Genomic DNA, 23,675 nt, shown 5'->3' on the forward strand with positions numbered 1-23,675 from the left:
ATGTGGGCCGTCACTGTTTATTATGGTGCACACGCGGTGAGTATGAGAGCGGTTCCTCTGCTTTTTGACTGCTGCATATGCGTCGTAATAACTCTAGTCTAAGGACTTTCCTGTTGGCCAATGCAATAATGGCAGATGTTTGACAATGTTTATCACACAGGGTAGATGTTGTGACGTAGATTGAGAAAGGCGTGTGGCTCCAAGGCATTGCGGACCATGGGCCATGCCTCTCTGACTGTTCCTGACTGACGCCTCTCTGACTGACTCTTCCTGTTGACTGTACAAAAAAGTAATTTGTCAAGCAAATAAAGCCACAGAATCCTATAAGAAGGGTATGACTTGTATCAGGTTATCAGCCTGTACATTATGTGGCCAGTTTTATTGCAAGGTTTTAAGTTGCACAAATGCACTTTAAGTAGTATTCCACTACCATTTAGATATCATTTAAAATATATCAAAATGTATCAAAGCTTGGGACATAGTCTTAGAATTTCTTTCACTTTTTGTGTCCTGCAAATTGGAAATTGTCTACAATTCTCTGTATTAGTAATCGACATGACATGAATGAATAAACAATTATATTAACACAGTCTTTTTGTTTACTAAACAGGAAGTTATTGCCTACTATTCCCAGTACTCCTTAGATGAGAGAATGAGGAGCCATATGGCCTTAGACTGGATAATGAAGGAAGAAGAGTCTCCTGGAATCATATCTCAGGAGCTTCAGCTTGCACTCAGGGAATTGGAGGAGTCCAGAAAAGCAGGGAGAGAGCTGCGATTCTATAAAGAAAAGAAGGAAATCTTGAGCTTAGCTCTGAGTCACATCTACAGCGACTGCATTACTTCACCTGCACATGTTGATCATCTGAACTTTACTTTAAATGGTTATCACTAGCAGATCTCTGGCTTCTAAGTCTGATAGCAGAGTAGTAGACGGAAATATGGGCTATAAATTCTTGTTCATAAGACCACCCAGGTTGAACAACAAGGAAACTTTAACAGAGATTGTTTTTAGAGGTGTGTATTTCATAGTGATTTACAGTGCTTTGCTTTGTACTGTAGCAAGACTAGCACTGTAGCAAGTTTTAGTAGAAGCTTTCATTTTTGCATTTTGCATATCGGCTCTGTAACTGTACAATATACAGTATTACTAATATAATCTTAAGCAGTTGTGACCAAGCTTATGCTTTGAAGAATTATAAATGGCCCTAGATGCCTTAAAAAACCACATGATGTATTTTTGTCAGTGCCAAAATAACCAGTAAGTGGTTAATAGGAACCTTTCAGGTTGACCATGATGTCCTATGAGCAGAGCAGGAAGAGCTGAGTAAATGATTTAGTATAATTTATACAATCTGTTCATCAAAATCTTTGCTACACTGTAATTCTCGTTTTAGAATTTAGGTTTTTTGGGTACCTTTTTTTTTGCACATTCAGTCTGTCTTTTTTTGCATCTCCCCCACCTAATTTGAGGTGGTCCCTTCTTTAACAAGGACCCCATATTCTCATGGAAGTCACTGTAAATCTCTGTTTTCTTAGCATTATTATTATAATTTTTTTTTTTTAAATGCCCTTCATTTTTCTACATTTTAGAATTGGCATTACATATTACAGTACCATCTGGGGATGCTTAAATGGTCCATCTCTAACAGATTTGTAAGAACCAGCAAACTAGCTGTGTCTATAGTTGATAATTTTTTCAATCAATGTCATGGAAATGTTATAAAATGAGAAATGGGGGAAAAATACCATAAATGCCCTTATTTGTACTACAGTAACTATCAAAAATTTCTAATGAGCGGGAATGTTGTTTCCGTGTAACATTACTAGAATTATGAGAAGTGTTACAGGGACACTAAATTTAAAACGGAATGTGAGATATTGAAACTACAAAACGTAATTTGTCAGTCAGAAAGACTGAATCCGCTGGAATCTGGAAAACCTCAATAAAAAGAGACTTAAGCTGCCCAAACACTTTCTCTAAACTCTCATTTGGCTGACAGCTATTCTTCCATCTCCTCCATATACATACAGTACACGCTCGGATTGACATGTGTTTTCAATGAGAAGAGGGAACTATTCCATTGCCAAACTCCTCTGGAAGCAGCTTCTCTCTCATGGGAACAAAGGAAATCCAACATGCCTGATCCTTATTTCCCCTGACAGCTGCCATTGGGATAGATATGGAACTCTCCCATACACAGAATTGACTTTCATCTAATGTGTATGGACATATTTTCTCATTGTAGATTTGTATTATTGTTTACCCTTTAGATTGCAAAGTGCGATTGAAAAATGTTGCATGTATTAGTGTTTGTGAATAAACTTGGCACTCAAATTTATGATGCATAATTAGATTTTATTGTGCAGTCCTTATGTTTCGGTCCTACCTGGACCTTCATCAGAACATACCGGACTGCTAAGGAGGAATGAGGAGAAATGAAAGTTAACGGCCATGCGATAGGTCACCACCACATGTAGGAGAATGTGGTGGTGACCTATGTTCTGATGAAGGTCCAGGTAGGACCGAAACATTAACAACAAATTGTATATAAGGGCTGCACAGTATAATCTAATTACGTATCATAAATTTGAGTGCCAAGTTTATTCAAGAAGATTTGATACGCAGTGGGATTCCTACTTGTGTACCTATCCTAAAGGAGTGCCATATTGATTTGTTTGGTTGTATTTTACTTAATTTTTTTATTTATTTTTCAAACATATTTTCCATATGACTAGGTTAGAGGAATGCTAGGTCTGGATATGATTGGTATGTAACATTTTCTTGCTATGTAAATTAAGAATGAACTTGTATATAGTCTTCCTTCCTTTTTCCACATACATTTTTATTCTCCCTCCACAGATGGTTCTACAATACATTACATTACAAAATTAAATAGCCACACTTAATGTCAGATCACATGCCTACATTGTCCAATGGCTTCATTGGGACCAAAATTAAATATGCTCAATATGTCACAAAGCCAAAGTCGACTAGGAAGTCATGACACATTGTCACTTTAGCACAGCACCAGCATTGAATTTTGATGATTTTATTACAACTTTTTTTTTTCTTTATTTGCATGTCTTCTGTTCACAAGGCTATAAAACATGTGCCTCATTCCAAACAAGCTAAACAGGCTAAAGATTTTTGGTGGCCTTTCTTTTTATGGTGTAGGCCCTAAAACAGTCCTGATTCTCAAAATAGTCAGTACACCTCTTATAAGGAATATCCCAAGCCATCTTTTTAAAGTTAAACTTTCAACACTTCATTTCTATTAAAGGCATGCTCACTATTTTACAAACCCTTGTTTTTTAATCTACAATGGGGCAAAAAAGTATTTAGTCAGCCACCAATTGTGCAAGTTCTACCACTTAAAAAGTTGAGAAAGGCCTGTAATTTTCATCATAGGTATACCTCAACTATGAGAGACATAATGAGAAAAAAAATCCATCAAATCACATTGCCTGATTATTTTAATAATTTATTTGCAAATTATGGTGGAAAATAAGTATTTGGTCAATAACAAAAGTTCATCTCAATACTTTGTTATATACCCTTTGTTGACAATGACAGAGATCAAACTAATACTGTAAGTCTTCACAAGGTTTTCACACACTGTTGCTGGTATTTTGGCCCATTCCTCCATGCAGATCTCCTCTAGAGCAGTGATGTTTTGGGGCTGTCACTGGGCAACACGGCCTTTCAACTCCCTCCAAAGGTTTTCTATGGGGTTGAGATCTGGAGACTAGCTTCTTATGAAGCCACTCCTTCATTGCGTGGGGGGGGGGGGGGGTGTTTGGTATCATTGTCATGCTGAAAGACCCAGCCACATTTCGTCTTCAATGCCCTTGCTGATGGAAAAATGGCCCCATTCATTCTTTACTTTACAAGGATCAGTCGTTCTGGTCCCTTAGCAGAAAAACAGCCTCAAAGCATGATGTTTCCACCCCCATGCTTCAGTAGGTATGGTGTTCTTTGGATGCAACTCAGCATTCTTTCTCCTTCAAACACGAGGAGTTGCATTTTTACCAAAAAGTTCTACTTTGGTTTCATGTGACCATATGACATTCTCCTAAAACTCTTCTGGATCATCCAAATGCTCTTTAGCAAACTTTGCAAGGGCCCGGACAGATGAGCGAATTTTTGAAAAATAAAATTCGGCGGATTTGACAAATTTCCCCCCAAAATTAGTTTGGTTCCGAATTAATTCGCAGTGAATTGCTATTAAAAACGACTATTTCTGGCCTACAGCGAGCCTCAATAGGGTTGTAGAACACTTTGCCTTGTCCTAACATGCATAGGGAGTGTGCTGTGTTAGTGAAATAATACTGTTGTTCAGGATGACATGCAGATTACAGGCATCGCTATTAGAATCACTGCAGCAGAGTGTCTGGATGTGGCAGTAGGGAGAATATATGGCGTCAAAATTGAATAGAATAGATTTTTTATGTAATTTTTATTTATTTACATTTTTTGAGTATCCATTCTGGTGAGCATTAAGTTGGCGGTGAATGAAACAGCCTGGAGCAGGAGGCAGCATGAGGAGAACATATAGTGGCTGAATGACACAGCCTGGAGTTTGCGGCAGCATGAGGAGAACATATAGTGGCTGAATGACGCAGCGTGGAGGTGGGGGCAGCATGAGGAGAACATATAGTGGTTGAATGACACAGCGCGGAGGTGGAGGCTGCATGAGGAGAACATATAGTGGCTGAATGACACAGCCTGGAGGTGGCAGCAGTATCAGGAGAACATATAGTGGCTGAATGACACAGCGCGGAGGTGGAGGCAGCATGAGGAGAACATATAGTGGCTGAATGACACAGCCTGGAGGTGGCAGCAGCATGAGGAGAACATATAGTGGCTGAATGACAACGCCGAGGTGAGGCAGCATGAGGAGAACATATAGTGGCTGATCGACACAGCCTGGAGGTGGCAGCAGCATGAGGAGAACATATAGTGGCTGAATGACAGTGCGGAAGTGGAGGCAGAATGAGGAGAACATATAGTGGCTGAATGACACAGCCTGGAGATGGCAGCAGCATGAGGAGAACATATAATGGCTGACACAGCCTGGAGTTTGCAGCAGCATGAGGAGAACATATAGTGGCTGAATGACACAGCGTGGAGGTGGTGGCAGCATGAGGAGAACATATAGTGGCTGAATGACACAGCGCGGAGGTGGAGGCAGCATGAGGAGAACATATAGTGGCTGAATGGCACAGCCTGGAGGTGGCAGCAGCATGAGGAGAACATATAGTAGCTTAATTAGCGCGGAATTGGAGGCAGCATGAGGAGACCACAAAGTGGCTATATGACACAGCCTGGAGTTTGCGGCAGCATGAGGAGAACATATAGTGGCTGAATGACACAGCCTGGAGTTTGTGGCAGCATGAGGAGAACATATAGTGGCTGAATGACACAACCTAGAGTTGGCAGCAGCATGAGAAGACCATATAGTGACTAAATGACACAGCGTGGAGGTGGCATCAGCATGAGGAGAACTTATGGTGGCAGAATGAGACAGCCTGGAGGTGGCAGCAGCAGCATCAGGAGTCCAGAAAGTGACCCGGTGACAGAGTGAGTGGGTGGCAATGCCAGTACCCAGTGATGAAGGCGGGTGAAAAAAGAAGAATTTGGCATCAGATCTGTTGCATCAGCTGGGTGGCAGGATAAGAATAGTAGGTGAGTCAGGTAGGCAGAAGAAACGGGCTCTTTTTGTAAAAGTGTTAGTGTGCACAAGTAGGTATTGAGGATATGCATTACGTAAAACGTAACTTTTAATAATATGCTTAGGATAAAATATATGGCCCCAAAATTTTTTAAGGTGCTGCTCCTCAGTTACAGACATTCCTCGCCATCAGACCACAAGTAAGTATTGAGGATATGCATTAGCTAAAACTAAACTAAAATATACATACTCAAAAATATTTTGAAATAAAACAAAAGTAAAGGTGTGCAAAAAACACCATGTGGCACCTACAGCACACAAGTATTGTTGTGATGCAAAGACCTTTAAAAGGTAGAAGGGAACAACGTATGGTCCATTGTAACCGGTGGGAGTAAACACTTCCCCTGTAAGGCCCTACTCTCGCATTATTAATTCCCTTATTGGCAAGTGTTACTAGCCCTAAAATGGGCGGCCCCACACAGGAACTTATCCCTATTTCCACCTACAAACACTGCCATTTCCCAGGGTTTTTAGGTGGAAATAGGGATTGGCTCCTGTGTGGGGCCGCCCTTTTTAAGACTAGTAACGTTTTCCTAAAAAATGTGGAAGGGAACAACGTATTGTCAATAGTAGCAGGTGGGGGTAAAAACTTCCCCTGTAAGCCCCTACTCCCGCCCTATTAATTCCCTTCTTGGCAAGTGTTACTCACCCTAAAAAGGGTGGCCCCGGCCCCAGCCCCAGGAAACTCTCTATATTTCCACCTAAAAACCCTGGGAAATGGCAGTGTTTGTAGAGGGATATAGGAAGAAGTTCCTGTGTGGGGCCGCCCTTTTTAGGGCTAGTAACACTTGCAAAGAAGGGAATAAATAATGCGAGAATAGGGCCTTACAGGGGAAGTTTTTACCCCCACCGATTACATTGGACCATAAGTTGTTCCCTTCCACCTTTTTAGAGGTCTTTGTATCACATCAATACTTGGTGGTGTAGGTGGCACATGGTGTTTTTTGCGCACCTTTCCTTTTGTTTTATTTCAAAAAAACAATTTGAGTACGTATATTTTATCCTAAGAAATTTTAAGTTTTAGCTAATGCTAATACTTTCTTGTGGTCTGATGGCGAGGAATGTCTGTAACTGGGGAGCAGCACCTTAAACATGTTTAGCACTATCCATATTTGTGAAGTGTTGGTGTGACATCATGGTCAAGCTACTCTCATGCATCAGGCATTGGTGGGTGGAAATCCTGGCTGATCCATGCCTGATTCATTTTCACAAAGGTCAGTCTCTCCACATTTTTGTGGACAAACGAGTTCTTCTTGGGGTTACTATGGCCCCCGCCGCACTAAACACCCGCTCTGATGGCACACTACTGGCCGGACAGGACAGCTTTTCCAGGGCAAACTCTGCTAGTTGCGGCCACAAATCAAGTTTGGCTGCCCAGAAGTCCAGCGGATCTTAATGGTGTGTTGGCATGGTCATGTCAAGGTATGCAACCACCTGCTGGCTCAGGTCCTGCTCCAGGTCTACCTGCTGCTGATGAGTTGCTTCACTATGCGGGTGAAGAAAGCTACTCAGCGACTGTAGAATCAGGCTGCTGTTGATGGAGCTGGTACTGCTTCTGCCACCACCACCCCTCCCCAGCAGCCATGGCAGTGGAAGGTGAGCATAGAGGGCCCACCGAGTCAGACCTGCGAGCAGATGGACGATGACACAGATAGGCTTCGACCAACTGACTACTTAGGATGTCTCTGTAGTAGGTCAGTTTGTCCTCCCTCTCAGTTGGTGTAAAAAAAAAAAAAAAAGGCCCCCATTTTCTGCTGGTAGCAAGTGTCCAGCCAGTCATTGTTTCCAACACATGTTGTAGTAGATGCAGTGGAAGGACATTTTTCATCCCGTAATCTTGGCAACTGACTAGTAATGTGGCTTCCTCAAAGGACCTGAGAAAACGGCAGGTGTCACGTATGAGCTGCTACTGGTTGACATTAAAGTTACACAGGGGAGTACTCCTATCCGGTTGGATCTTCAAGAAATCGGTGATGGCTTTTCTCTATTTGTATAGTTCCGTGTTTCCCAAACGCGGTCCTCAAGCACCCCCAACAGGTCATGTTTTCTGGATTTCCTTAGTCTTTCATAGGTGATATAATTATGGTCAGCGAATCAGGCATCACCATAGTTATATCACCTGTGAAAGACTAAGGAAATCCAGAAAACATGACCTGTTGGGGGTGCTTGAGGACCGCGTTTGGGAAACACTGGTATAGTTGGTCAAACATATGGAGGGTGGAATTCCAACGTGTGGACTATGTTGGGGGATGCCGTTCTGACGCTGCAGCTCAAGGTGGGTGTGCATGCAAATTTTCCTACCCATTGTTAGGATGTCTTGCAGATGGGGGGGGGAACACTTCAGGAACCGCTTGACAACCAGATTGAATACGTGTGCCATGCAGGGCGAATGTCTCCGGCCTCCTTGTCGCAGCGCAGACAAAATGTTATTCCCGTTGTCGGTCACCATGGTTCCCATTTCCAGTTTTCGTGGAGTAAGCCATGATTCGATTTCTTGATGAATGACTTTTAGCCGTTCCTCCCATGTGACTCCATTTGCCAAGCCATACCATGTGAAGAACAGCGTGACACCGGCGTGCCCTGCACACATGGTATATCGGAGGGGCACTGAGACTTAACCATGCAGTGGAGGCTGAGGACATGGTGGAGGATGAGGAGGTGGAGTCACACACTCCAAGGGCCTGAGAACGTTGAGGCAGAAGCGGCGTGTCCTGTCCAAGTTGCTGTTGTGGCTGTGCAGGAACCACATTCACCCAGTGGGCTGTAAAGGACATGCATTGTCCCTGACCGTAGTTACAGCTCCAGACGTCGGTGCGGCCGTGCACTTTGGTACACACCGACAGGCTCAAGGAGTGGCCCACCTTCTGCTCCACAAAATTGTGCAGGACTGGTACTGCCTTCTTCGCAAAGAAATGACTGCTTGGCACTCTCCACCTTGGCTCGGCACAAGCCATCAGTTCTATGAAAGGTGCTAAGTCCACCACTTGAAAAGGGAGGGACTTCAGCCACTGGGTGATGCAGCAGGCTGGACCACCACATCCGAGCCATGGTTCTCCCAGACCCCTTTATGGTGACACTGCAAATGTTGATGCAGAGCCATGGTGCCAACATTGGGACCCTGGCCATGCTTCACCTTCTGCTGACATATCTTGCATCTGGCCAAGTTAACCTCCATTGGATGCTTGATGAAAAACTGCCACACCGGCGAGTAGCTGATTTTTCCCACCAACAGTCCGCACTGATTGACTGCTACTGCCATTGACTCCAGAAATCCCTGTTTCACTACCTCCCCGGAAGGTAGGCTGCTGCAAAGCAGGTGGTCTCCCCAGGCACATTTGGCTCCAGACTTTCCACTTCTGTCACCATGCTGACTGCCAACCATGCTACCACCTTGCTGGCTCAGCTGCTGCCTCACGGGCAACCCACAACCCTCTTCTCCTGATGATGATGATGATGATGATGATGATGATGAAGCCCCTTCAGCACCCGGCTCCCAAGTGCGATCGGCTTCATCATCATTAGTGTTGCTCACGAATATTCGCAATTCGAATATTATTCGCGAATATCGCATATTCGCGAATTCGCGAATTTTGCGAATATAGCGCTATATATTCGTAATTACGAATATTCGTTTTTTTTTTTTTTTTTTTCTCTTCACAGTACACATCACAGTGATCATCCCTCTCTGCTTCCAGCTTGTGTGGTGTAAAGAAGGCTCTAATACTACTGTGAGAGACTGGTGTGCGAAAATTCGCATATGCGAATTTCCGCGAATGTTAATTTTGTATGAGCTAATATTCACATATGTTAATTTTCGCATACGCGAATTTACGCATATGCGAAAATAAAACTGGGATATCACGAATATGCGAATATTCGCGAATATATGGCGAATATTCATCCATATATTCGCGAATATTCGCGAATTCGAATATGGCCTATACCGCTCAACACTAATCATCATCATCATCATCGAGTTGTCTGCACGTCACTGATGTCCTCCTCAGGTTCCACAAAGGTGTCTCCTTCATGAGCCTGAATGCTCACAACACCACCTCCCACACCACTCTCCTCATCACTACTTACCCGCCTAGTGTAGGAAGCGGCAGATGTCTCCTCCAATTCTTGGATGGGCAATAGCTGCTGACTGTCCTCTAGATTGTCCTCACTAAATAGTGGAGCTGAACCCACAGCATAAGATACTTCTGGGGGGGAGGGAACAGCATAGTACAGAGGCAATGAGAGGACAGGAACTGCTCGCTGGCCATGCCAACTGAGGGTTGTGTCTGAGGAAACCAGCCGGTGAGTACTTTTGCCCTGCCTTTCACAGTACCTAGGCCCTTGAGACTTTAACAGGAACAAAATAGTACACCATTGAGATGTATGTATGGGGTATGCACTCATGAGGGGAGTACAATACACTCCAGTACGCTTAAAAAAGTATTTGTGTACAACACCAGCAGTACACACTAGTGCTGCAGCACACAATTGCTGTGTAGTACACCCAAAATTGCACTTTCTCTCTCAATCTCACTCCCTTCCCTATCAGTGCTTCTAGGCAGGATTTGTGCTTGAGTTGAATCGCTGCTGTTCTGTGCAACACACTGCTCTGCCCCTCTCTGTAATATAATGCTGCAGACAGTGACTGGAAGGTGAATTGCTGCAGTAAGAATGCTTTTCTGTGCAAAACACACTGCTCTCTGTCCCTCTTTCTACAACAGAACGCTGACTTGACCAGGAGGTGAATCGCTGCTGGGAAAAAGCTTTTCTGTGCAACACACAGCTCTGTCTGACCCTATCTATTTCTCTGCAGTGAAAGGCAGAAGTGACTGGCCGCAATATGGCTGCCAATTTTATATAGGGCTGTGACATCACAGGGGTGACTGGCTGCTGATAGGCTTCATGCAGCATGTGATTCAGGGTTATCCCGCCTACCATTGTTCCAGCCTTCCCAGGATTCCTTGCCCAATGTCCTCACATGTGGATCCGCCATTTTAGATGCCCTTGAGCCTGGACCGCACTAAATGGAGTTTAATTAAGCGATTCGCGCGATAGAATTCGTTGCAAATTGAATTTTTCCTGAAATTCGTAATGAATTCCGATTCATCAGATTTTATTTGCTCATCCCTAGTCTTGGCCATAGGGGAGTTTGGAGTGTGACTGCTTGAGGTTGTAGACAGGTGTCTTTTATACTGATAACAAGTTTAAACAGGTGCCAATAATACAGGTAACAAGTGGAGGACAGAGGAGACTCTGAAAGAAGAAATTACAGGTCTATGAGAGCCAGAACTCTTGCTTGTTTGTAGGTTACCAAATACTTATTTTCCACCATAATTTGGTGATTTTATGGATTAATTTTTTTCTCATTATGTCTCTCATAGTTGAGGTATACCTATGATGAAAATTACAGGCCTCTCTCATCTTTTTAAGTGGGAGAACTTGCACAATTGGTGGCTGACTTAATACTTTGTTTGCCCCACTGTATATTTGTGACCAATAACTGTCATTTTGGAAGTCAAATTGCTTTTCTACTCACTGTCACCTGCAGGCGACAAGATGTACTAAATGGAGTTTAAAAGCCATACAATGTCAGATCATAAAAAGGACATGATCACATTTTTGTAAAACAAAAAATAAAATGTCTTGCTTTTAAAATATATTTGAAAACGTGTAACTTTTTACAGTCTGAAATGGTAAATCTATGTATGTAAATAATACCTTGTAATAAGGAACTTGCTTGAAAACATAATGACCAGTTTTGATTCTACTACCTACAGTTGCAGTTCAACCTATCATAGATATACTACTCAAAATAGTACAATATAGAATTTAACAGTTAGAGTACCTAATTGGGATCATGTCCATATAATTTATGTGTCTAGCACCTATATTTCTCTCACAAATGCCTTCTTCCTGTAGCTCACTTGGTTTGTCATTTTGTGCTTTTAGAGGGGGCATGTCCTCACTCTGCATGAATCTTTCTTCCTGAGTCTGGCATATTGTGCAGAGTCTCTTTGCATTGCAAACTGCTCTGTAACCCCCCTCTTCTCTGTTTTCATGCTGCAGTCTGAAAAGACAGGAGTGAGCATAGAGTAATGGTAGTGCACTGATGAGTTAGGCTTTCTTTAGTGCCGACATTGGGGAGGTGTGTGCAGTCTAAGCCAATCCGACACTGAACCTCTCTGCTGCTCTCAGAGTGAGCTGGCTGGCAGAGCAGAGCTGCGATAATTGTTGGGAGATGTAGGGGAGAGAAGGATGGCAGAAAAAATTAAGCATCCAGAGATGACAACAGGAGCCATCTCCTTCTATGGAGTACCCCTTTAATGTCCAATTTTACAGTGCATAGGCAGCCTAGTAGAAGGCACCATGCATTCTGTAACATTTGTGGGGCATATTTTAGTGAGTAGTAGACTGTTCTGAAATGGTATATGGCATCACTGTGAATGCATACTGTGTATTTTCATTTTAGAAGATATACTTACTGTAACCCTTTAAGGACTAATTTTCACTAGAGATGAGCGAACTTACAGTAAATTCGATTTGTCACGAACTTTTCGGCTCGGCAGTTGATGGCTTATCCTGCATAAATTAGTTCAGCTTTCAGGTGCTCCCGTGGGCTGGAAAAGGTGGATACAGTCCTGGGAGACTATTTCCTAGGAATGTATCCACCTTTTCCAGCCCACCGGAGCACCTGAAGGCTGAACTAATTTACGAAGGAAAAGTCATCAACTGCCGAGCCGAGAAGTTTGTGACGAATCAAATTTACTGTAAGTTCACTCATCTCTAATTTTCACCTTAAAGGGGTACTCCGGTGGAAAAACAATTTTTTTTCTTTTTTAAATCAACTGGTGCCAGAAAGTTAAGCATATTTGTAAATTACTTCTATTAAAAAATCTTAATCTTTCCTGTATTTATTAGCTGCTGAATACTACAGAGGAAATTCTTTTCTTTTTTGGAATGCTCTCTGATGACATCACTAACACACTAATAATAATAAGTCTTTATTTATTGTTGTCCACAGTGGGATTTGAACCCAAGGCCCCAGCACTGCAAGGCAGCAGTGCTAACAACTAAGCCACCATGCTGCCCTTAGCATACATCTGCTAAGCACGGTTGCTAAAATGGACAGAGATGTCAGCAGAGAGCACTGTGGCCGTGATGTCATCAGTGTTCCAAAAAGAAAGGAATTTCCTCTGTAGCATTCAGAAGCTAATAAATACTGGAAGGATTAAGATTTTTTAATAGAAGTAATTTACAAATATGTTTAACTTTCTGCCACCAGTTGATTTAAAAAAGAAAAAAAATGTTTTTCCACCGGAGTACCCCTTTAAGGACTCCTTTAAACAATTTTCATTAATGCACTTTCGTTTTTTCCTCCTCACCTTCTAAAAATCATAACGCGTTCAATTTTGCACCTACAGACCCATATACGGGCTTGTTTTTTGCAACACCAATTGTACTTTGTAATGAAATTACTTTATTTTATAACATAATCTGCAGCAAAACAAAAAAAATTAGTTATGGGGTGAAATGAAAAATAAAACGCCATTTTGCCACTTTTTAGGACTTCCGTTTCAACGCAGTGCACTTTTCGGTAAAAATTACACCTTAACTTTATTCTGTAGATCGATATGGTTACAGGGATACCCAATTTAAAAAAAATAACTACATGAACCAAAATTAGTACGTTTAAAATTGTCATATTCTGACCCTATAACTTTTTTTTATTTTCCTGTGTACGGGGCCGTATGAGTGCTCATAGTTTTTATCGGTACCATTTTTTTATGGGACTTTTTGATCACTTTTTATTATTTTTATGGTATATGAAGTGACCAAAAATTCACAATTTTGGACTTTTTTGCATTTTTTTATGTGTACGCCATTGACCTTGCGGTTAAGCTAACTTTATATATTAATAGTTCGGACATTTACGCACGTGGTGGTAACACATGTGATTTTTTTTATTACATTATTTGAAAAACGGGAAAAGGGGGGTGATTCAAATTAAGTCCCCACAGGGGGCTATACCATGCAATCTTCTGATTGCATACACTGATCACTGCTATGCCATAGCATATCATTGATCAGTGTTATCGACGCTCTGCTGCTCCACCCTGCTAAGCAGGCTTGGAGCAGTAGATCGCTGATCGGACGACTAGGAGACAGGTGAGGACCTTCCTGTCATCCAGTAAGCTGAACTGGACATAGTGAATCTGTTGCGATAGTCCCGATTAGCTCCACTGGGTTGCCGGGATAGTTTTACTTTCACTTTAAATGCCGCAATTAATTTTGACTAACTTCTAAAGGGTTAATGTTGGGCATTGCCGTGGGTCCTGGCTGCCCGTAGCAACCGGGACTCACCGGGTCTAATCGCTCGTGAGAACAGTTTAAACCCTGTTAACGGGACTCATGATGTACAGTTACACCCTGAGTCCTTAAGTATGTCATGGTGTACCTGTATGCCCCGCATCCTTAAGGGGTTAAACAGTGTTGAAATAAAATTAAATGAAATCACATTTTTGAGTTCATAGCTATATTTTAGAGTTGGATTAGGAAATAATGTGTTTGGCCTATTTCTGTCATTTTTATAACCTTCATAGTAAATGAACATAAAACCTTAACAGAACACAAATATCTACAGTAGTTGGGTTATGTTTATAAATACTGTTTCAATTTACAAGTTATTTAGTTTTGTGTGTTTTTGTAATACAAGATGTATTTTTTGTTACTTTGTTCTAAATAATAATTTAGTTGATCAAATAAAGATGTACAGTCAATTTTATAAGATTCCATTTTTTTCTTACATTTTATATTAAATATTAACAAGTTTGTCTGCTTATTTTGTCACTGTCCATATGTCCTATTAAAAATAGTATTAAAGTATAGTATTGAAATGAGGGCATTCACATGTCCTATTAGGCCGTATGGACAACATATAAAGGATTCCCTCCCTGTCTATACTATACTATACTATACTACTATACTACCTTTCAGCAGTGGTGAGGGTGGGAGCTGCATTCAGAGAGAGGTGTCTTTGTGAAAAAATCCCTTTACATAAAACTATTTCATACAGAGAATAAGCACATCACATAAAGGTATATGGTACACATTTATAAATCTGCATTACAGGTTCATTTCCTTTGGCCAATGTATGTAATCTTGTTCTTTTGCCTGTTACTTTATGTGGCAGATATTATTTGCGAAATTTACCCTTGAAGGGCCTTTATAAAGGGCAACTGTTTCTCCATGTGAAAAAATGCAGTGGTCAGTCAACAAATGGGCAAGTGCTCATTCATTGGCAAATAACTGAGTTCATCAGCCTTAACCATTATTGTTGGTTGGCCGCACATCTCCCCATGTATACCGGCAACAAGAGGCCCTTCACTGGCAAACACAGATCTACTACTGTATACACACAATGTCCTGTGCTCCTTCCTACAGATTCAGACAGACTATGGTGTCCGACATGCCCTTGACATGCCCTTGAGGCGCAGTTTCCTGGGGAGACTCCCTCGATCTAGTCCTACCCACTGATTGGTGTGTTGCGGTCCCAGAGACAGAGGGGTCTGGATTCCATTCTCTACGCCCAACTAATCCAGGTTAAAATTTCTAAAATTCCTCTCCCAACTGAGCAGCACTGGAGATCTCATCTCCCGTCTTTTTTACAGGTGATGTTTGAGCGGAGATAAAGTCCTCCCACCTATTTGTTTAGCCAACTGCCAATAATAAACTCATTCAGCTTTACATTATTTACTATTGCTATATTACTCTGTCACATTTGTTTAAAATGGGCTGTGCAGCTTCTGATACTTGTTATTGTTGCTTCACCCCGGGTGCAGACTTTTGGCATCTTATATGGGACTGTCCCTATGTAGCGTCCTTTTCGAGGGAGGTCCTACAGGTTCTGGCCATCCTTCCCTCGCCTCAGGCGGATCCTCTAATTTGTTCAGCATCCTGGATGAGGAGGTGTGACCCCATCACTCCTGTGTCTTCCTGCGTGAAGCCCTGTTCCTGGCTAGGAAGGTTATAGCCTTGCGATATATGGACCCCAGATCTCCTACGTGTTCTTAATGGATAAAGCTGGTGAATTCTCTCATACCATTTGCTAAAGTGGTGTATAAACATAGAAAGTGCCCTGCTAAGTTTGACAAGGTATGGGGTACTTGGTGCTCCTCTCCCCTGACTCAGTGTTTATCTAACCTACCTTTGAGTGATGCTAGGAATTAGTTACCATCTTATATTGTGTTCTCTGGGTACGTGGTGACAGGATGCCGTGAGACTTGCCCTTGTTTTGTTACTTGATATTTATTCTATTCTGCTATAGCTGGACAGTGTGCTTCTCTGGTTGTTAGGTTTGCACCCTCAGGTGCTGCTCAGGTTTTTACCCTTTATCAGCCAATTTTTTTCTGTAACCCACTGACCTGTAGACAATACATACTACCGTACATGACTGTTGTGTGTATCCCTTCTGATGTAACTGCATTTTGCTTTGATATTTGCAAATGTCTATTTTATTACTCTGTATAGCTGAGAATTTTCTACTTTTTAATAAAACAAATTTAAAAAAAACACAGATCTACTAGAACAGTGCTCTTATTGGGCATCATCCTCCCTATGTAAATAAAAAAAAACTGAGTCTATCAGATGATCTTGAGATCTGGTATAGTTTGGTTCTGTAGGCTTATGGGGTGTTTCCAGGATCCAGTGATTTTTACATACCAAAGGTCCAAGAAAGGCCAACTGGTGAACTGGTAAATGGTCATGGATGTCCAAGACTTATTGATGCATGTGGGAAGTGAAAGATAGTCCCACTGACCCCCATCCCAAAGAAGAGCTATTATAGCATTTTGTTGAAAAAAGTTAATGCGCATAACAGCTTGCTGCATATAGGGCTGCAAAGTGGCAGGCCAGTCACTATTGCCATACTGAACCCTGTCTACCACTGAAGGTGCCAAGAATATGAGCAACATAGACCAATGGAAAAAGAGGCTTTTTTTTCTTTTAGATAATGAGGACTGTTGGGTGCATGTTTACCCAAGGAAGAAATGGCACCAGGATGCTCTATAGAAAAAGCAATGTTGGGCAATGTTCTGCTGGGAAACTTTGAGTCTTGGTAGAACACCATTACTTACGCAAATGAGCATATCCTATGGGACACTTACCACATGTAATGGCCCGGTGCATTGTCGTAGAATGAGATTTGCCATAGAATGAGATGGTCCGCCTCCATCACATCCTATTGGCTCACTCTTGTCACGTGACATATTTAAACGTCACGCATCGATGCGCACAGCAGTGTCAGTTTGGCTATCACAGGGAGAGGATCTCCTCACCCTGTGATAGCTGAAGCTGTACAGAGCTCTCATGGCCTCTGTGGCCCGACAGATGTTCACACATGTACGCAGCTCATATGGCTGCCTCATATACATTTACTGTTGATCCACAGCGCTATCGGGATCCCGATGCCCGATGGCGCTGTCATCAGTGTGCGTCCCCGCGAGCACCCCATGCCCGCAGCTCTACTCCCCGTCCTCCGCCCCCCGCAGCTCTACTCCCCGTCCCGTTAACGCTCAGGGAGCGGGGAACAGAAAGTAGAGCATCGGGCGCAGGTCAAGTTATTCGCGTAGTGCTGCGCCCGATGCTCTACTTTCTGTTCCCCGCTCCCTGAGCGTTAACGGGACGGGGAGTAGAGCTGTGGGGGGCGGGGAGTACAGCTGCGGGCGTGGGGCACTCGCGGGGACTCACACTGATGACAGCGCCATCGGGCGTAGGAATCCCCATAGCGCTGTGGATCGCTCCCTGAGCGTTCACAGGGGACGGGGAGTAGAGCTGCGGGGGACGGGGTGTAGAGCTGCGTAGGACGGGAAGAAGAGCTGCGGGGGACGGGGAGTAGAGCTGCGGGGGACGGGGAGTAGAGATGCGGGGGACGGGGTGTAAAGCTGCGTAGGACGGGGAGAAGAGCTGCGGGGGATGGGGAGTAGAGCTGCGGGGGGCGGGGGATGGGGAGTAGAGCTGCGGGGGACAGGGAGTACAGCTGCGGGGGACAGGAAGTAGAGCTGCGGCCGTGGGGCGCTCGCGGGGACGCACACTGATTACAGCGCCATCGGGCATAGGGATCCCGATAGCGCTGTGGATCAACAGTACATGTAATAATAGAGTAAGTGTATATGAGGCAGCCGTATGAGCTGTGTACATGTGTGAACTTCTGTCGGGCCACAGAGGCCATGAGAGCTCCGTACAGCTTCAGCTATCACAGGGTGAGGAGAACTCTCCCTGTGATAGCCAAACTGACACTACTGTGCGCATCGATGCGTGACGTTTAAATATGTCACGTGACAAGAGTGAGCCAATAGGATGTGATGGAGGCGGACCATCTCATTCTATGGCAAATCTCATTCCACGGCAATGCACCGGCAAGGCAGATAAAACCTAATAAAATAATTTCCCAAAATGGCCAAGTACAAAGAGGATCCAGCCCTGATATGTTTTGTCACATTAATGGAATCATCAGGAAAATATCTGATTTTTCTTCTTCTTCAAGATATTGTCAAGCAAGGTCTAGTGAGTGTCACAGGAAGTAGATAGTTAGGTTACCAAAAGACTCTCTGCAACTTGGAAGAAGTGAACTTAGTGAGTGTAGCCTTGGAACAGCAGTGTGTTGGCTATCACTGAAGCATCAGTCAGTTCTGGGAAGAATGCTGGGACAGTGAGAGATCTTAACTGGGAGAGAGCCAAAGCAACTCATTGGTGCTAAACACATGCCCAGAGTTGTCTACAATTAAATGAGGATGGACTGTGTGGGATTTTTTTTTATAACTAAAAAGGCCAGTTCTATAGGCTTTGGTAACATAGGCAGAGCTAGCAGCATAGGCGGCGCTAGAAATGGAGCCAGTGCTCTCCGGTAAGAGTCATGTTTCATTTTGTGCTCATGAAAAAAATACAGGGCATGGTGATGCAAATATTGACTGTGATAAGGCATTTCATATTTTCTACACTGTATATTTGGGCCAGTTCTGTTTGGGCCAGTTCTGATGTCTGTCTTTCTTGTTATTAAAGTGGCATAAACCTGAGGCTATTCCTGCAAGTCAGCGGAGCTATCAGAGCAGCAGTATTTCTTTACAATTGAATTTGTATTTTTGGGACCTTGTCTGTAAGCAGTATATATGCTTTCTGTAAAAGCCATGATTGGTTTATTGCGTTTATCTCCACAATAATATCATGGACTGTCAGTTTTAATCTGTGATGTAAACAATTCCAGATTATGATAGCATTCTGATCCAACCATTCTTTGAATAAGTCAGCAAATCCACATTTTTTCCCATCCATTGCATCATCAGATAGAAAACAGAGACTGGTTACCACAAGATTTTGTTTTTGGTTCCAATTTTTTTTCCATAAAGATGGATAGAAATATACTATGGGGCAGATTCATCAAGACCTGTGCTAAGGAAAAGTTGACCAGTTGCCCATAGCAAACAATCAGATTGCTTTTTTTTCAGAGGCATTTTCAAATGTGAAAGAAGCGATCTGATTGGTTGCTGTGGACAACTGGTTAACTTGTCCTTTGCACAAGTTTTGATGAATCTTGTGTGTATATGTGTATATATAATATTGTGACACTGTGGCAAGGGAAGGGTGTATTCCCTAGCTAATTCTGGAGAAACTTCCACCTGTGGCCTTATTAATGAGGTAGCAGAAAGGGAAAGTGTGTTTAAAAGGAAGTCAGACAGAATAGTTGGTGCTCTCCACAGAAGACAGCAAGGTGGCTGTAGGGGGGAGGCAGGGGTCCTGGTGAGGAACACACAACCCGAGCTGTGAGTGGCCCCAAGAATGAAGTGGAGAGGACAAAGATTCTTAGCACACACAGCAAGAGATTGCAAACACTGTGTGTGAACAGTGAGTAGAAGGTTGCAGGAGGCATAAGTTTAACTGGCCAAGAAAAGCCCACCAGTTGATAGTCAGGGCATGCTGGATTGTTCAGTTAGTGACTAGACGGTCTAGGGTTTTGTTTGTTACTGTTTTATTTATCCTGCAACCTGACTAATAAAGCTGGCGAGGGGCCGGACTTGCAAAAAGTACTGTTGTTTGCCTGCTGATTGAAGTGAAAATGCGTCCTGTGGCAGTGTGAATGAAGATCCCAGAGCTATCCCCTGGGAGAAATCCTTACAATATATACAGTACAGACCAAAAGTTTGGACACACCTTCTCATTCAAAGTTTTCTTTATTTTCATGACTATGAAAATTGTACATTCACACTGAAGGCATCAAAACTATGAATTAACACGTGGAATTATATACATGACAAAAAAGTTTGAAACAACTGAAACTATTTCATATTCTAGGTTCTTCAAAGTAGCCACCTTTTGCTTTGATTACTGCTTTGCACACTCTTGGCATTCTCTTGTTGAGATTCAAGAGGTAGTCACCTGAAATGGTTTTCCCTTCACAGGTGTGCTGGTGTGGAGGAGGAGGTGTGATGGTGTGGGGGTGCTTTGCTGGTGACACTTTTGGGGATTTATTCAAAATTAAAGGCATACTGAACCAGCATGGCTACCACAGCATCTTGCAGCGGCATGCTATTCCATCTGGTTTGCGTTTAGTTGGACCATCATTTATTTTTCAACAGGACAATGACCCCAAACACACCTCCAGGCTGTGTAAGGGCTATTTGACCAAGAAGGAGAGTGATAGGGTGCTGCACCAGATGACCTCGCCTCCACAGTCACCGGACCTGAACCCAATCAAGATGGTTTGGGGTGAGCTGGACCGTAGACTGAACGTAAAAGGGCCAACAAGTGCTAAGCATCTCTGGGAACTCCTTCAAGACTGTTGGAAGACCATTTCAGGTGACTACCTGTTGAAGCTCATCAAGAGAATGAGTGTGCAAAGCAGTAACAAAGCAAAAGGTGGCTACTTTGAAGAACCTAGACTATGACATATATTTTCAATTGTTTCACACTTTTTTGTTATGTATATAATTCCGCATGTGTTAATTCATAGTTTTAATGCCTTCAGTGTGAATCTACAATTTTCATAGTCGTGAAAATAAAGAAAACTTTTAATGAGAAGGTGTGTCCAAACTTTTGGTCTTTACTGTGTGTGTGTGTATATATATATATATATATATATATATATATATATTATTTTTATCAGAGTTCTTTGGGGTGCTTTCAAATGTAAAATAATGTCTGAGTGTTGTATCGGCTGTATTGTATCAGATGACCAGGCATTAGGAAAATAAAGTCTAATTATTGGCTCCATGGCTAGAGGAATAACCAATATGAAGAGGGAGATGCTGAGCAAACTCTGTAAAACATAGTAGAAAACATAAGGAAAATGAGAGACATTGGGGAGTTTAAATGAAGTTCAGAAAAAGCTAAAGAAAAAAACAAGGGATAACAATCTGAAATTATTCAGGCAAAATATAGTAGCATAGTAACTAGAAATGAGTGGTTCAATCCAAATTTATTTGCGGCGAATCGCTATTAAAACCGGATATTTCCGGGCTACAAAGAGCCTCAATAGAGGTGTAGAACACTTTGCCTTTGCATAACACTATGCTGGGGAAGTGAAATGATACTGTTATTCAGTATGACATGCAGATTACAGGTGTCGCTATTAGAATCACTGCCGCAGAGTGGCACAATGACAGAGTCTGGATGTGGCAGCAGGGTTGTGAGACCATATGGTGTCACAATTGAAGAGAATAAAGAGATTCTATCAGTTTAAAGAGATTAACGAGTTTAATGTGCCACCAGCAGCATGAGAACACAGGTGGCTTAATGACACAGTCTGGAGTTGGCAGTAGCCGATGTAAGCCGCAGAGTGGCACAATGACAAAGCCTGGAGGTGGCAGCAGCTTGACGAGACCATATGGCGGCAGAATGACACAGTCTGCAGGTGGCATCAGCATGAGGAGATCATATGGTGGCAGAATGACACAGCCTAAAGGTGGGTAGCAGCATGATGAGACCATTTAGTGGCAGAATGACATAGCCTGGAGGTGGCGGCAGCATGAGGAGACCATATGATGGCAGAATGACACAGCCTAGAGGTTGCAGCAGCATGAGGAGACCATATGGTGGCAGAATGACACAACCTGGAGGTGGCGGCAGCATGAGGAGACCATATCTCAGCACAATGACACAGACGGGAGATGGCGGCAGCAGCAGCATCAGGAGTCCTGAAAGTGACACGGTGACAGAGTGGAGCAGTGGGTGGCAATACTGGTACCTGCTTATGAAGGTGAGTGAAAGAAGGAGCACTTGGCATCAGATGTGTGGCAGGTACAGGTACAGTGGGCAGGTACAGTGGTAATAATGGGAGATTTTAACTATCCAGATATAGATTGGGGCCGGGGGCTGGCTAAAACTACAAAGGGGAGAAAATTCCTAAATTTATTGCAGGATAATTTTATGGGCCAGTTTGTGGAGGACCCAACAAGAAGTGATGCCTTGTTGGATCTGATCATTTCCAACAACACAGAGCTGGTTGGTAATGTAACTGTGCGGGAAAACCTTGGTAATAGCAACCACAATATAGTTACTTTTGACTTAAAATGTAGAAAACAAAGACAGACTGGGAAGGCAAAAACATATAACTTTAAAAAGGCAAATTTCCCTGGGCTGAGAGCTGCAATACAGGACATAGACTGGGGGGAGGTGTTGTCAAATACTGATACAGAAGGTAAATGGGACATCTTTAAATCAACTCTAAATAACTATACAGCTAAATATATACCAAAGGGGAACAAATATAAACGATTAAAACTAAATCCTACATGGCTGACAAATGATGTTAAAAGAGCAATAAACAACAAAAACATAGCCTTCAAAAAATTCAAATCTGATGGGTCAGCTATAACATTTAAACAGTACAAGGAGCTTAATAAAATCTGTAAAAATGTAATAAAAACAGCAAAAATTCAAAATGAGAGACAGGTGGCCAAAGAAAGCATAACTAATCCTAAATATTTTTTTTAGATATATCAATACAAAAAAAACAAGGACAGAGCATGTAGGACCCCTTAATAATGATAATGGGGAGGTTGTCACGGCCGATCAAGAGAAGGCGGAGCTACTGAATGGGTTCTTTAGTTCTGCATATACTATGGAAGAAGAAGGAGCAGACATTGGACAGGTCAGTGCTGGTAACACATCATGTAATGTACTGAACTGGCTTAATGTAGAGATTGTACAAGGTAAGTTAAGTAAAGTTAATGTAAGCAAATCTCCAGGACTGGATGGACTACACCCAAGAGTTCTTAGAGAGGTAAGTTCAGTAATATCTGTACCCTTGTTCATGATATTTAGAGATTCTCTGGTGTCTGGTATTGTGCTAAGGGACTGGTGCAAGGCGAATGTGGTACCAATCTTCAAGAAGGGCTCTAGGTCTTCGCCAGGCAATTATAGACCGGTAAGTATAACGTGCATTGTGGGTAAATTGTTTGAAGGACTTATAAGGGATTACATACAGGAATACATAGGGCATAATTGTATTATAAGTGATAGCCAGCATGGGTTTACTAAGGATAGAAGTTGTCAAACCAATCTAATTTGCTTTTATGAAGAGGTGAGTAGAAGCCTTGACAGAGGAATGGCTGTGGATATAGTGTTTCTGGATTTTGCCAAAGCGTTTGATACTGTCCCTCATAGACGTCTGACAGGTAAGTTAAGGTCTTTGGGCTTGGAAACTTTAGTTTGCAACTGGATTGAACACTGGCTCATGGATCGTACCCAGAGAGTGGTGGTCAATGATTCGTACTCTGATTGGTCCCAGGTTATTAATGGTGTACCCCAAGGTTCAGTACTGGGCCCGCTGTTGTTTAATTTATTTATCAATGATATAGAGGATGGCATTAACAGCTCTGTTTCTATCTTTGCAGATGACACCAAGCTTTGTAGCACGGTACAGTCTATAGAGGAGGTGTATAGATTACA

The 23,675-nt window shown here is 42.6% G+C and overlaps 1 protein-coding gene across 4 annotated transcripts in view; it reads left to right on the plus strand.

Moving 5' to 3' along the window:
- The window catches only part of LIX1 (limb and CNS expressed 1), a 206,902-nt gene extending 199,095 nt beyond the window's left edge, over positions 1–7,807 (plus strand). For 3 of the 4 annotated variants that reach the window (XM_056537560.1, XM_056537558.1, XM_056537559.1), the window contains one exon: positions 611–7,807. In XM_056537560.1, coding sequence (XP_056393535.1) covers positions 611–895 — 285 coding nt within the window. In that variant the 3' untranslated portion in view covers positions 896–7,807. The remainder of the gene's footprint in view (positions 1–610) is intronic. The other variant, XR_008847495.1, reaches the window with a different exon arrangement.
- Positions 7,808–23,675: the final 15,868 nt, after the last annotated feature.

This window comes from Hyla sarda, chromosome 1 (assembly GCF_029499605.1).
Source record: "Hyla sarda isolate aHylSar1 chromosome 1, aHylSar1.hap1, whole genome shotgun sequence".
NCBI lineage: Eukaryota > Metazoa > Chordata > Amphibia > Anura > Hylidae > Hyla > Hyla sarda.